Raw genomic sequence first — 15655 nt, forward strand, 5'->3', positions numbered from 1 at the left:
AGGCGCCTCCCTGCCTGGAATGCAGTGTAAGGTTTGTCTTCCTCTCGGATGGGAATTTGATGATAGGCGCTTCGCAAGTCGATGGTACTGAATACCTTATAATTGGCCACGCGTTCGACCATCTCATCTATGCGCGGCAGGGGGTAGGCGTCGAGTTGGGTGAAGCGATTGACCGTTTGGGAATAATCGACAACCATTCGTTTCTTATGGTTCTGACTGCTGGTTACTAACACCTGTGCGCGCCATGGCGAGTCGCTCGGTTCTATAATTCCTTCTTCCAGTAATCGCTTGGTTTCTGAAGTGATGAAATTCATGTCAGCAGTGGTATATCGCCGCGATTTAATCGCTATCGGTTTGCAGACCGGCGACAAGTTAGCGAACAGCTGGGGGGACGTCACCTCCGCGGTGGTCAACGCATTTAAAATTAGACGAGGTTTGCTTCCTCCAAAGGGTATTTCGACGCTCGTGTGCTGCTTGAGGACATTATGACCCAGAATTACGTCTGCGCACAAATCACGAAGCACCAGTACCCTTACATCCCGATGCGTGTACCCTTTTACGTCCAATTCAACATTGCAGTACCCTCGTACGTGGGATTGTAGTGAGGTGGCGGCCATGCATACCGTATTGTCAGTCGGGTGGATTACCCATTTCCTGCCCTTCACTTGCGAGCTGTTGATGAAACTTTCAGAGCTACCGGTATCAATCAGTGCCTCAGCCATATGCCCGTTAATTCGTACGTTGATGATAGCCTTGGATAGATTCCCCGGGGAGGCTGCAGTTAATTTATTCTGCGAGTAGAGAGCCGCAGAAGTGGGTTTATTTCTCCTTAGAGTAGATTTACATACCCTGGCATAATGCCCTTTCTTGTCGCAATTCATGCATGTGGCATCTCTGGCGGGACATTTTTGACGAGGATGCCTTTTGTGCCCACAAAAGAAGCATTTACCAACCGGAGCAGTTGCTGAGGAGTTTGACGTGGCCTGGGTATCCGGCTCCTCGGGTGTTTCTCCATCCCCTATGTCTGGCTGTGTCTGTGCCAGTGGGGTTCCTTGAGTTCCCATCGTAGCAGTGTTCATTAGCAGCATCGGTGTCCCAAATGACTCAGATTGCTGCTGAGCCGTATCCATCGCTCGTGCCTGATCGACTACCTTGTCAAGAGTGGGTTGCGCTTTCTCTAGTAAGCGTTGCCGTATGTGGGCTGATCTGAGTCCTTGGATGAATGCCTCCCGTGTGGCTTCCTTTCGGTGTTCCTCGGCGCTTACGGCCCGGAAGCTGCCGTCTTTTCCCAGCTGATTCAGAGCTTGCAGGAACTGATCGATTGTCTCCCCGGCTGCTTGCTTGCGTGTGTTGAGAAGATGTCGTATGTATACCTCGTTCTTGGGCTTCACGTAGAGCGCCTGCAGCACGTCAATCGCTGCTTCGTAGGTGTCGCACTCCGAGAAGAGCCTGTACACGCTGGGCGAGACATGATTCACGAGAGCGGCAAATTTGTCAGCTCCTTCCTCGATGATGGTCAGATAGTGTGAGAAGGAACAGAACCAATGCGACCATTTCATTTCTGCGTCAGTCGCGTTTGGGTCTGTGTCGAACCTCTCTGGTTTGTAGATCTTGTCCATCGTTGGTTGAGAGAGCCGAGAAAACCAAATGGAATAAATTGAAATGAGAGCGAGAGATGAACCTTCAGAGTTTAGGCTTTATTCCATTTGATTGGAGCCGCTTCTGTGGGCACACCGGGGAATACAGGTTCAGCTAGGAGTACATAAGCAGTAACGTATACATGTGCAATTAATCACCGCAGAATAAATCTGCGTAAGCACGGAGTTCGATATAATCTCCATTCTCACCAGTCAATGAGCACCTTCAGTTAACGAGCATCAAGTGAACAGCCGATGTAAATGGCAATGCCCCGGGGACAACCACTCGTGCCGCAGAGACCTCCCCTTATATGCGAGATGCACAACATGTGATCCCGCGTCATGTCCCTCAATTCACCTCAATTCACCACACCCCTCTTCCTCTCTCTCTCTCCCCTCTTCCTCTCTCTCTCTCTCCCCTCTTCCTCTCTCTCTCTCTCCCCTCTTCCTCTCTCTCTCTCTCTCTCTCTCTCTCTCTCTCTCTCTCTCTCTCTCTCTCTCTCTCTCTCTCTCTCTCTCTCTCTCTCTCTCTCTCTCTCTCTCTCTCTCTCTCTCTCTCTCTCTCTCTCTCTCTCTCTCTCTCTCTCTCTCTCTCTCTCTCTCTCTCTCTCTCTCTCTCTCTCTCTCTCTCTCTCTCTCTCTCTCTCTCTCTCTCTCTCTCTCTCTCTCTCTCTCTCTCTCTCTCTCTCTCTCTCTCTCTCTCTCTCTCTCTCTCTCTCTCTCTCTCTCTCTCTCTCTCTCTCTCTCTTTCCCCTCTTCCTCTCTCTCTCTCTCTCTTTCCCCTCTTCCTCTCTCTCTCTCTCTTTCCCCTCTTCCTCTCTCTCTCTCTCTTTCCCCTCTTCCTCTCTCTCTCTCTCTGTCTCTCTCTCTCTTTCCCCTCTTCCTCTCTCTCTCTCTCTCTCTCTCTCTCTCTCTCTCTCTCTCTCTCTCTCTCTCTCTCTCTCTCTCTCTCTCTCTCTCTCTCTCTTCCTCTCTCTCTCTCTCTCTGTGTCTCTCTCTCTCTCTCTCTCTCTCTGTGTCTCTGTGTCTCTCTCTCTCTCTCTGTGTCTCTCTCTCTCTCTCTCTCTCTCTCTCTCTCTCTCTCTCTCTCTCTGTGTCTCTCTCTCTCTCTCGGTGTGTGTGTTTCTCTCTCTCTCTCTCTCTCTCTCTCCCCTCTTCCTCTCTCTCTCTCTCTCTCTCCCCTCTTCCTCTCTCTCAACCCCCCTCCTTAATACCCCCCATCAGTGAAGCGACGGGTTGTATTTGCTCGTTGAAAATAAATCAATGTTTTGGAATGATGTCAGCAGTGACTGGCAGCATGGGATGCTAACTGTCCCAATGGAAATGCAATGTTGGATAGAACATTTTCTTCTTTCTTTAAATTTCTCATTGATATCGGATAAGTTTCTTCTTCTTTTTCTTCTTCTTTCGGCTGCTCCCGTTAGGGGTCGCCACAGCGGATCATCCGTATGATCCGCATTGTGATTTGGCACATGTTTTACGCCGGATGCCCTTCCTGACGCAACCCTGGTCGCCTCTTACGACACAGGGATATGGTACACCTATTTTAACCGGGGTATACACCGGCCCAGTACACCGGCACTCATTTCGCCGACCTCGGAAGGATGACAGGCTGAGTCAACCCCCTGGTGTATTAATTCAGTGGCTCAACGGCGCTTGAACTCAGGACCTTTTGGATCCCAAGCCACTGCCTTAACCACTGCGCCAACACACCAGGCTATTGATATCGGATAAGTTTATGATTGTTTAAAGTTGACCTATTCATGGTATTGTATACAGTATTTCATATAATCTTTTGTAGAGTGCCTCATTGAATGTATTTTTGTTGCATCTTGTTTTACCAGAAAGCAACGCCCATCCAGCAACGACCGAAGGCCTTTGTACGGCCGCAAGAACTGGACATTCTGGGAGAGCTTTCAACCATTGTGCAAATGCTACAGTCAGATGAGGGCGACAGCCTACGTACACACCATTCAGCCTTCATTTGGTTCCTTCCATTTGCTTGTTCAGTTATGACTATCAAAGAATATGGTGTTGGGTATATAAGTGAGGTGATACACCACCTTGGCATGCGCTCGGCCCATTCACCTATTCACCTTCTGATACTTGCCTCAGTCGTCACGTTGTATCAATCACACAACTCTTTACCACTGCTCTGGTGCTCCTCAGGGTGCTGGATACCAATCATTACTGACGGAGCTTGTGGTTTGGTTACAGCTAACTTGGAACCGTGTGCCCTTTCAAATATCAGTGGCCATGTGATGTACCCTAAGACCGAAATAGTCCAGGCTGCTGAACGTTGTTCATTTCGGCTTATTTGTTTACTGCTTCGTGATGGAGTCCGGCTGAAACTTTCCAGCGAATGCCAGCGGCTCCTCGATTTGTTTAACCGGCATGCAAGATTCCACAGATGCCGCAGTGTGAGTGATATTGACAGAGAATTATTGCATCCTTCCTGGTTGCTGTCTCTCGAGGATCGCAAAAACTTGGAAGCATGCATTTCAAGTATTGTTTTTGAACACAAATGGCACGCAGGTTTGTTAGCGAGTTCTCAGAACTTGGAAATTGTCACCAGCCCCATTTCCTTGCCCATTATTTTACCCAGTGGTGAAAGTTCTCGTCAGGAGGGTCATGCAATATTCAGCAAAGCTTCCGGGTGTAACACATTGCCGCAGAGTCAAGGAAAAGAAACAGAACCAACTGTTGATTCTGAATCGAGCAACATAAAGCCTGACGGTGGATTTTCAAGTCTCAGCTCTGCAGGTGATGGGGACAATGCTCCAGTGTATGGCAGCAGTATAAAGTGGGAGAGGTTTAGGAAAGACTTTGTGTTCCATGCTTCCTCACTCTTGGAAGATGAAAAGTGTCAGGGAATAACTTCAGAGATTGTCGTGAATGGCCAGCCAGACAAGGATTTTCAGCATTCGTCTGATGGCAAGGCTACAACCAATGTGCTGAGTGTTGAAAGTGAGAGCAATGTTGCCGATTTGGCGATTGATATTTGTGCAGCCGATTTTGTGGAATGGAAAATGACAAATGATTTGAATGTGGCTACGTCACCACATTCAGATGTCATTTACATATCCGATTCTGATAGCAATGGCTCATATCATGATAGGGTAGATGCTCAAGTGAGCAGGTCCAACATAAATATTTCGCAGTTCCAGGAAGAGCTAGAATCTCAATTATATGATTTTCAGTATGAAGAGCTGTCAGGAGAGCCATTGCCCCACTGGAAAGATGAGGCAGTGGGTGTGGAAGACGATGAGAAGGAGGTGAGAAAGAAGACTAAACAGTTTGAAATTAAGACTATAAATAGTGAGGATGTTACATTAAAGGAAGTGGATAAGAAGAAAGCAAAGTGTGGGAATCCTAATGTATTTGAAAAAGGTAAGGTGCATAAAGAAATGTGTGGAACTTCGAAGAAGGTAGAGGATGTAACAAATGCAACAATAAGTCAGGGAAACAAAATCAACCCTTGTAGGGATAGAACCGCTGCATTTATGTTTGAATGTAATGATGGCAGTGAAAATGAAAAACATGATTTTCAGAGCTTAGCAGCTGGTAGAAAGGAAAATCAACTGAAAAATGGCGTCTCAGTTCTGACGCAAACATCAGCGCCATGTGTGATAAAAGAAGAAAACAATTTGTCACCGATCAGGGATTCATCAGTCACAATTCCTCTGCTCTCGGTCTCAGATGTAAATGATGCAGTGGATCGAGTGGACTCCATGGTTGTATGTCAAGAACCTTTGCTTATTGATGGCTCTTTTGGTGAATATCAGGAATCTTTGATTATTGATGAATCTGACCGACAACCTGTCCATGAGATTTCAAACCAAGCTGATGATGCACCAGACAAGACGACTTGTGTTTGTAATTCTCTAACTACGGACATCAGCTCAAAATCGAACAATTTCTCAACACCCTGCAGTCACCCCACAACCGTGACTCAAAGCACAAAATCGACTTCAAGTAATAATATGACGTCGACGGAACTATCAAACAGGAGGCGAGGTGATTCTCCAAAGTGTAAAATGAGCTACGATAGCACAACCAAGAATCTGGATATATCACCTCAGAAAATAAGGAAACTGCTCCGTCCTTTGGTTGAAACGACAGCTGAAAGACTGGGATTTAAAAAAGCACCACGCCATGCACCCGATTTATCTCAGGGATCTCTTAGCCATGTACACTTGCTTCGTCAGCGAGGATTTAATTTGGGTGCAATATCTGAGGCAGAAAAGCGTACATATAAACTGCAGTTGAGAAGAACCAAACTCCCTCCCAGAGAAAGGTTGCAAAATAGCCTGCGTCATCAAGAAATTCCAAATGTAATTGTTAAAGCATCAGTTTTGAAGAAAAGGAAGAGCCCCACGACTCAGTTGCGAAAGGTTTTGCAAAACAAGGCAAACGAGGATGGAAACCAGAAAAATGATAATGGAAATGCATACTTGCATGAGGGAGAAGACGCTGTAGTACGCCTGCGAGCACCTACAGTAAAGGTTTATGGCAAGAACCAAGTGTCCAGAGCTGCCCTACTTTTAGAAGACGCAAAGCGTGAAGTTCTTCCACTGCGGGCACGTTTGGCCAGCAGCAGGACACGCGGCACTGCAAAGGCAACGAGGTCTCTCCTGAAACCAGGCGTGTTGGAGGCATTGGAGACTGAGAGCCACTTACAAAAGGCAGCATTGTATCTCCCACTTCCTCAAAAGAACAATTTTAGGCCATCGAAACAACATGATCCGAATTACTTCTTAAATGAGGTAAGGCAGGTTTTGAAGGGGTGTATTTATCAATGTTATACCCTTCAAAATCGGCAGTGATTTAGAAATATTTGAATTTGTGCAAATTTTCCAACTTTATGGAATGCTGTTGTATTATAAAATTAAATCGGAATCCAACTACTGTCCTTATAAGGAACGAATTTTAAGTAAGTTGCTTGCTTATCTGACAAGGAACTTCATAAAGATTTTCAACATTTGAGGATAAATTAACCACAAGTTTTAATGCTTTTTAAAAATTTTTACACCCTGAAAGTTTATTCATGTGTAACTAGCTGTTTGTTGTTTCATTATTGAGGCATAGCTGTGCAAGAATATACAAAGAATTGAGCAATCATACCTAAGCTACTTCAATACAACTTTAATTCAATCTATTGCTGTTAACTAGCAGAGTACTTGCCCGATGGGCGATCATGTTCCAAACATGCAACATGTTATTCTGACGCATACCTTTATTTGGGACGTGTATAGGCAACTGACAGCTGTGTGTGGGCAAGAAAAAATAACTCAGGTTAGGCCTTAGTTATTTTATAACTTGGTTTACGGATCCACCGACGGTATATTTGCCGAAATGAAATATAAATATAAAACACATTTTTTGCCTTTTTTATTTATAAATTTTCTGCCGAAGGTGCAAAAGTTTCAAAACCTGAAATGCAAACGTCAGCATTTATTTTCAAAATATAATTTCGTGCACGCGCGCCAAAATACCGAGTCACCTTTAACCAAACTGCGCAGTAGTCTTCGTTCATGGCGTCTGAGCAGTGGCCAGCGTGGTTCAGATTGACTGTGGTTTCTGGGGCGAAAGTGATTGTTAAGAAGTATGTCCGGTATAAATTTGAGTGACTGTATTGGTCATTCAATCACGCAACATCTTGACGACGAATATTCTGGCCGAACAATTGCATCAATTCAGTGCAGCAGCAGGGATGATTCGCAGGCTACTCTCGATCGTGCCAATTTTGTTTCCATAGAAAGTTGCACACCGCTGTTCGTATTGAAAGATTTTGGTGCCAAGTAAGTCAGTTTCCCTGCGAGATGCTGATATTCCGCCTTCAACGGACCAGAAATATGCCTTTGATGTGCTCATGGGGATGGGGAGACGGTACGATCGGATGCCCACTGAAAAGTAAGAGCTGATTATGGCTCTGATTGACCGTTTTGAGCATGTTGACTCGTAGTGGACACCTTTTTTAAAATCATATCCAGCACTATGCACTGGTGTGCACGCACACATCTATGACTTAGACAGTAATTTTCTTAGCATTGTTTCCATTTGTTTGATGATCCAACAGGTTTCTATAAGAAAAACATTCCAGACTATATTGTAAAAACAAGTTTTAATCCTTCTTTTTTGTTTTTCACATCAGATGATACAGTGAACATGGGCAACCTGCATTTGAATGGTCTTCCATCTCCAATGTTTTGTTAGATCCTCCTGGTCCAGGATTCATATTTATTTCCCCCCCCCCACCTACACTTGTCTTTTCCATGGAACATCCGAAAAAAAAATATTGTAAATATATAATTTCTAGAAATTGAAATTATATTTATATTTCGACCTACCGACCCTAAATTTTAGCTGAAGAACTGCGTAAACCAAGTTATAAAATAACTAAGGCCTTGCGTGCATCAAGCAAAAACATACTGCTTATAATTCAAAACACCTCACTGTTCTGGAAAAGTTGAGGACAGGAATACTGCACTGTAAATGGTGGAGACTTGTAATACCCTCCCCAACCTGGAGACAGCACAACACGATACACATTTACATGGAGAATTTTTGCGTCCATTCCCCCTCCCCCCAAAACCACCGACAAAGATTAAAAAAAAAAAACACCCCGATGCACTAATTGGGGTCATGCTGATCTTATGTAGCAAGTCTGGATGTAATCAGCTCACAATCAGAGATGTAATCAGCTCACAACAGACGCATGCAAACACCGGTACGTGAATTATAGTCAGGATTGACTCCAGAGACTATGGGGAGGAGCAGTATATGCTCGCACATGCAGCGACCTTTGCACTCCTCCATTCGGCTCACTCTGCATCTGATTACCTCCGCCACCGAAGGTGGATGGAGGTTTTGTTTTCACCCCTGTCTTGTTTGTTTGCTTGTGAACAAAATATCTGAAAAAACTTGTGGACGGATTCAGACGAAATTTGGTGGAGAGTTTCGGTATGCGACAAGGCCAAAGTGATTTGATTTTGGTGAAGATCTGGATCCTGATCCGTGAATTTTTAAAAGTGATCCTTCACCATTGAGTGATCGGGCTAAAACGATATATAGCAGGATATTTCAAAAAATTATAGACTGATTCGAACGAAACTTGATGGATGAGTTGGTTAGGTGATGAGAACAAGCCGATTAAATTTTAGTTAAGCTCCGAATCCAGATCGGGCCGAACAGTGGGATACAAAACGTAAACTAATCAGCTTGGTGGCGCTCTATTTATTGAGTGCCCTTCTCGTTCACCTTGTCCATACATGCTGCAGTCACCTCAACAGAGGGGGAGGGGAGGGTGGGAGAGCAGGGAGAGGGGGTACGGGTGTGAGAGAGGAGGGAGGGGAGAGGGGGGTAGGAAAGAGGAGGGCAGGGGGATGTAGGAGAGAGGAGGAAGGGAGAGAGAGGAGGGGTGGTGGAGCTATGAGGGGTGAGGAAAGGGAGAGCAAAGAGGGGGGAGAGCGAGGAAGTGGTTGGGTTGGGGAGAGCAACGCCTCAACAAACGTTGCTATACACTCTGGTAGGGGGAGTGGGAGTGAGGGGGAAGGGATTTGGGAGGAGCTAAGGGTGAGGGGAGGTGGAGGGAAGGCAGCATGATGGGAAGAGAATACGGTGTGAAGGGAGGGGAAGGCCGTGTGAGGGACGGGAAAGCGAAGGGTGATAAAATGTGCTCAAACAGCAGCATTTTATTTTTAACTGCTGGGTTCCATATAAACTGGGCAGGATCATTTAAAACCCATGCTATCTCTGGCAAAGGCCTGCCTGAATGCATGCATGCTCGCACATGCAGCGATCTCTGCACCCTTCCGATAGGCTCACTCCGAATCTGATTCGCACATGCAGGGAGAGAGACAGAGAGACAGAGAGACAGAGATATGATGAATCATTCTGCCTATGAAACACTGGCATGGCAGTTTATAGTTGGGTTAGGATTCGAACCTCGGAGAGACAGCTTCGAGCAAGCCTGTGTACCTCTTGGCTATCCTGCCTTGATGTGGCGATTCATTGCTTTGTGACAACTAAAAACTTTTTATTTATTCATTCTCATTGTAATCACCGAATTTATTTTGCCTTCCTTTCTCCGGCAATGTCCCCACGGAGAACCAATCCACCGCATCATAATCATCATCGAAGCTTGAAGAGCGCTCGCCAGTTGCTCACCCAAACCACTGCAGAAAGCACTCAAACAAAACGGTTGAAATTTTTTGGTTGCCTGTTGTGTCTGGGTGAACTGCTGCATGTGATTGACAGAGGCCTCATGCGCCCGACTTGTTTCCAGGGCTTTCTCCAACGTGAGGGTGTCATTCTTCGCAAGGAGCTCTCTGCAGCTCGGGATACCATGTTTCCGCAATGAGCTGTTCTATTCTGCGCTCACCCACCTCGGGAGGTCTTGATCTTGCATTTGCTAGCTTGCTGGTGGAAGCTGGAGATGAAATTGTCCATGGTTTCATCGTCGTCCTGCTTGAATCGTAGTTTGCAGAAACGAGCCACACGGTCATTGGCCTTCAAAATGCTGCCAAATCACCGACAGCATCACAGTGTTCGGCCTTGTGCCATCAGCATTATCAAGGCACCACAAACTGTAGCGTCTCAAGCCTTCCTCACTTGATAGCAGGAGAATGTGGTCGATTTGTTTGTTACCTGCTATGTCCTTCATAGAAAAGTACAGCTGGGTGCTCTTTCTGAATAGCACAAAAGCATTGCCGAGGTTGGCGCTGGTCCAATCTATTCATGGCATCATTGTCACGTCCGCCATTGTGCACTTGGCCAGGAATCCCTAGATAGGGTTCCAATTGGGTTTAAAGGTTCACCTTTCACTGCCACCATGTAATAATATGATTCCACATCTCAAGGTAGATCAACAGCTTTAATGAACAGCATGGCATGCAACATCATTCGGCACGATGTCCCGCCATAGCCCAACACGGCTTTACTCGTGCTCCGTTTTCTGCTCCCCGCATGCCCCGCCCCCTTGCCAGGGGCTGCAGTTTACAGCTCACATGATAGGTGGAGGGAGCTTAGTTTACGTGTCGCCACTTCCTCGTGGAAATTTGTGCGTCGTGGTAATTAACTTACTGGTGGAATTCACGTCTCGCATCGAAACTCCCATTTCCAAAATGAACAAGACCACAAAAACGTCAACGCAGACTTGCACAGGATGCAGCAAGAAAAGAATGAGGCGGGAGAACGAGACTGTCGATGAACGTCAACATAGACTTGCACAGCATGCTGCAGCAACAACAATGAGGAGGCAGAACAAGACCGCCGATGAACGTCAACATAGACTTGCACGGCATGCTGGGCAACAAAGACGTTTGAGGGCTCAGCAAACGTATACAACCGCAGCCATAACTAGAACGGGCACTCGTAGAGCGCATACCTTCGCCGCAGCCACTAGTTACCTTTGTATTAAGTTGTCCACAACGCATCTCAATACAAATATGCATTTCGTGACCCCCATGACCTTTGACCCACAACCGCTACCGAGGGTGACAATAGTACTATACCTTGTGTCATTTCAGAAGATGGGGAATTGAACACTGAACAATTTGGAGTTGATTTGATGTAAATCGGAAACGTATTAACCGTTTTCATCATGAAAATACGATGTTGACCTTTTTGTGACCTTGACCTTTGATCCGATCGCTCCCAAAATCTAATGGATTTGTCCTTTCATGATGCCAAACAAATCCAAAACAATTAAAGCCTCTCTGCGTTTGTTTTTTTTTGCGTTAAGTTGTCCACAACGCTTTCCGATATAAATGTGAATTTGTGTGACCCCCTTGACCTTTGATCCCCAACCGCTGCCTTGGGTGACAAAAGTACTATACCATGTGTCATATTAGAGGATGGGGAATTTAATTTTGAACATTTTGGAGTTAATTTGCTGTAAATCAAAACAAAATTGACAATTCAATCGCGAAAAAACGATTTTGACCTTTTTGTGACCTTGACCTTAACCTTTGATCCGATCGCTCCCAAAATCTGATCGATTTGTCCTCTCGTGATGCCAAACACATCCACAGAATTTCATGACAATCTGCGAAGTGGTTTTTGTGTAATGTTGTCCACAATGCTTCCCAATCAAAAACTCCATTTTGGTGACCCCCTTGACCTTTGACTTCCACAGACTAACTAGGGTTGCAAACACTATACCATACGCTATATCAGTGGATCGGGATTTGAATACTGAACATTTTGGACTTGATTTGATGTAAATCGGAACAAAATTGACACTTTAATCGCAAAAAAAAGATTTTGACCTTTTCATGACCTTGACCTTTAATCCGATTGCTCCCAAAAACTTCGCCTGGCGTCCTTGAGTAACTGCACATCATCTCTGAAAATTTCATGCAAACCGGTCCAGCAGTTTTTGCGCAATGTTGTCCGCACACATATTTACCAATAAATAAATACACAGGGGTCAATACAATACCTTCGTCAAACGAAGTTTGCGAAGGTAATTAATCAGGCCGAAGTATTAGATAATATTGTTCAAGAGCACAATTGCGGTCCGATGACATCACCATGCGTGTACTGTTCTGCAAACCATTTTATAAATGAATCAACAAGGCAAGCAGATGGATTTATACCGTGTTGCTCCAAGGGAAAAGTTAAATTATCTCCACTTTTTCCCGTACCTGCTCGACTGCAACAACTTTATCAGAGTGAAGATGTAAAATGTCGCAACTTCCAGGACAATATCTGGAATTGCAATTCGGCTTTAACTTTTGCATCGATGGGTTCTCGGATCTCATCTCCTCCAGGAAATGGACTGCACCGTTTCAAAATCCACGGTCAAATTTATCATCTCTGTGGTCCATTACATTCTTCACATGAACATGAGCGACCACGATTTGCTTGGTTATTTATTTTGGATACAGCTCAAGCTTCAAAGGAATGTATGAATCGACCTGAGAATCACAGATGTTTGCGAGACTTGATTGCAGAACTACACAACATACTATCTTACGTTAATCCTTATGTCACGTGTTGCAAGACTATATTCGAGCGTGAACGGGAAGAAATCAGGAAAAGCTGTCCTTGAAGATTGTCTCCCTTCTACTGCGGAGATGCATTTTCGTTGACTGTGTGCAGACGACCAAAAACGTTACAACATACCAACTGCTGATTAAATTGCTGCCGTCTTCGTTCATGGACAAGATGGTGAACCACCTGCAAACAGATTTTTCCATGTTAATTTGCATGACCAGGGCTTACGCAATCTCTCTCCACTTACCTCTCACATCGATCCCATGACATATCCCATTCTCTTTCCAAACGGCGAGCCTGGATGGATGATAAACATGCCTCACCAGCGACAAACTACGGTTTGAAAAAGTAACTCATCACAAATTCTATGCCTACCGACTGGCTATTCAAAATGTATTCAGCACTATCCATTCTGGGAAATTATTCCAGCAGTATGTTGTCACTGGATATTGTCAGGCAGAAGCAAATCGACTGCAATACTTCAAACAAAATCAGGAAACCCTGAGAGCCTAGAATACAGAGGACTACTGAACCACGTCCAGAACATTGCTGCTGATGATACGTCCTTTTGGTCGTTGGTTGTCATTTTGCTGTCGAGTTTTGTAGGGAGCCCAAGAGCGATGCAGCAGAACTACCAAGACGCTATGGCCATTGTTAGAAAATTCGGAAAACCAATCAAAAATGGACAGAGATACAAGAAAATATTGAAAAACACCAACGAGTTGAAGGCAGACCAGATTTAGCGGCATGTGTTTCATCTGCAATTAAAAGGGTTAATCGATGCTATAACGAAGAAGCACGTGTTGGGGAAAAGTAAGTGCATTTCTCGATGTCGTCGAGTATCAGAAGCGTGGCCTACCGCATGCCCGCATATTACTCATGCTATGCCAAGAAGATAAAATTTGTACCGCCGAAGATATTGACGATTTGTTTCCGCACAAATTCCTAATTCAGACGAGTCACCGGAGATCCATTCCTTGGTGAAGTCTCACATGATGCATGGTCCATGTGGCACCTTAAATCGCCTTTCGCTTTGTACGAAAGATGGAGTCTGCAGTGAAGGCTTTCCAACAGTGTATGCTGCAGAGACACTTGTGAGCGTAGATGGCTATGCCCTTTACAAGCGTCCCCCAGATGGACCCGCCATGACCGTTCATGGAACCAATGTTGAGTTCCAATTTGTGGTACCATTCAAAGCATATTTACTGAAGAAGTACAGAGCAGGCATCAACATCGAGGTTTGTGCAAGCATAGAAAAAAATCGAGTACTTTAATATGTATACAAAGGATATGCCAGCATCGAAATTTGAGAGCGTGGGAGAGTGGAGGCGGACGAAATATAGACCTACTTGGACTGCAGGTATGTCAGTGCCCCAGAGGCAGCATGGAGATTGATGGAGTTTGAATTGCACAAACAGTCCCATTCCATCATCAGACTTGTGGTACACTTACCTGAATTGCAGACTGTTGTGCTCAGGGATGGTAACTAGGAAGAAGCCATTGCACGACATAGGGGTACAACACTTTCAGCTTCGTTTGAGTTACCAGAGAGACCCCGAGGCACGAAGTTATCCGTACCATGACATTCCAAAACACTAGAAAGTCACTCGGTCGAGCACATACACCCGCCACGTCATGCCTGATCCATGAGAACATATAGGGCCTAATACATTTTTGAAATATCATGCTGTACGGTACTATATCGTTTTTGGTCCTAACTGTGGTGAAGAATCACTTAAAAAAATTAAATAAATATCGTGTCCAGATCTACATTCGGATCTTCACCAAAATCGAACAATGCAGCACACCTTGCAGCACACCCAACCTGTCCACCAAGTTTCATTCGAATCCGTCCACAACTTTTTTGAGATATCGGTCTGCCAAAAACCTCCCTTTCTCGTGAAACTGCCAAAATCAAGAATCGCTGCTCACCTTCATCCTTACATTCCTCTTTTTTTTCCTGCCTCTGGAACAAACTCCCATACACTTTTCAATCCCACTCCTCCCTCAAGGTCTTCAAAGCAGCTGTTCACAACCATCTCATATCTTCCCCCATCCAAAATGTTGATCTCTACTACCCCAGTTAATCCACTCCAAACCCACCTTCAAATTCCCTGTTTTCCTTCCTGAAAGCCCCTGTAGTTACCATCTTGTTTACTCCGTGTACCCCCACCTCATCTGAATCCCTTCCACAGATATCCTATTGTCTTTGTTCCCCACTATTTTGTGCTTCCCTCTCCCACCCCTCTTATATCATGCCTTATTGTATGTTTCTGTGTATTAGCTCTTACATGAGCCTCAACTTGCAACACAAAAAGAAATGCCTTTTATACTATATTTGAACAGGAAAGAAGGGGAAGAGTGGGACATCTGGCAAGAATCAATGACGGGGGGGGGGGGGGGGGCTGACAGACACAAGATCAAGACAACTAAGAACTGCAACACATGTCCAGTTTGGATGCGAGGGAGGAGGGACACACTCAAGGTCTGTTACAGCGGTCAATAATAGGTCAGCTTTTGAGGAAAGTGTGAAAACAAGTTTATGACGGGAAGCAGGGTGAGGGTGGAGGGAAACATGGTCCCATTACTTTGAACGTGCATTCCATTTGCAACATAATAATGAGATTCTCAAAGCACACAGCCTTCATGCATTCAGCAAGGCGCCTGTTTCCAGATGCCCATCACCAGACACCTCCAGGGTTCGTTAATTTCCCAGGCACGCAACGGGTACCTTGTTCCCAGTCACCGAGAGTGTTGTCCAGCTGACCTTTCTCTTCAGCAGCTGACAGTCATTTAACATTGGAGATTTCTTCATATTGGTTATATGTATTTCAGTAAGATAAGAACATATGATATTTAGTAAGATAAGAGCATCCAATAAATTATACTAATCAAAAGACTGTTGGGGGTTTGGGGGGGGGGAGATTCTGGGAACTCCCTTTTAATTAACATCGTCATTTTGATTCCAGTACAATAAGACCGTGTTTTCCACTTTGTTAATTTGAAAAGTAGAAGCA

At 45.1% G+C, this 15655-nt stretch overlaps 1 protein-coding gene across 9 annotated transcripts in view; it reads left to right on the forward strand.

The window, feature by feature from the left end:
- The window catches only part of SETX (senataxin), a 185346-nt gene that overhangs the window by 55279 nt on the left and 114412 nt on the right, over positions 1-15655 (forward strand). For all 9 annotated transcript variants that reach the window (XR_015062741.1, XR_015062740.1, XR_015062753.1 and 6 more), the window contains one exon: positions 3482-6403. Coding sequence is in view for 2 of the 9 variants with exons in the window: in XM_085899765.1 (XP_085755891.1) it covers positions 3482-6403 (2922 nt within the window). In the remaining 7 variants the exon portion in view is untranslated. The remainder of the gene's footprint in view (positions 1-3481; positions 6404-15655) is intronic.

This window comes from Eptatretus burgeri, chromosome 1 (assembly GCF_056783735.1).
Source record: "Eptatretus burgeri isolate ZD-2024b chromosome 1, Ebu_testis_v1, whole genome shotgun sequence".
In the NCBI taxonomy this organism is placed as follows: domain Eukaryota; kingdom Metazoa; phylum Chordata; class Myxini; order Myxiniformes; family Myxinidae; genus Eptatretus; species Eptatretus burgeri.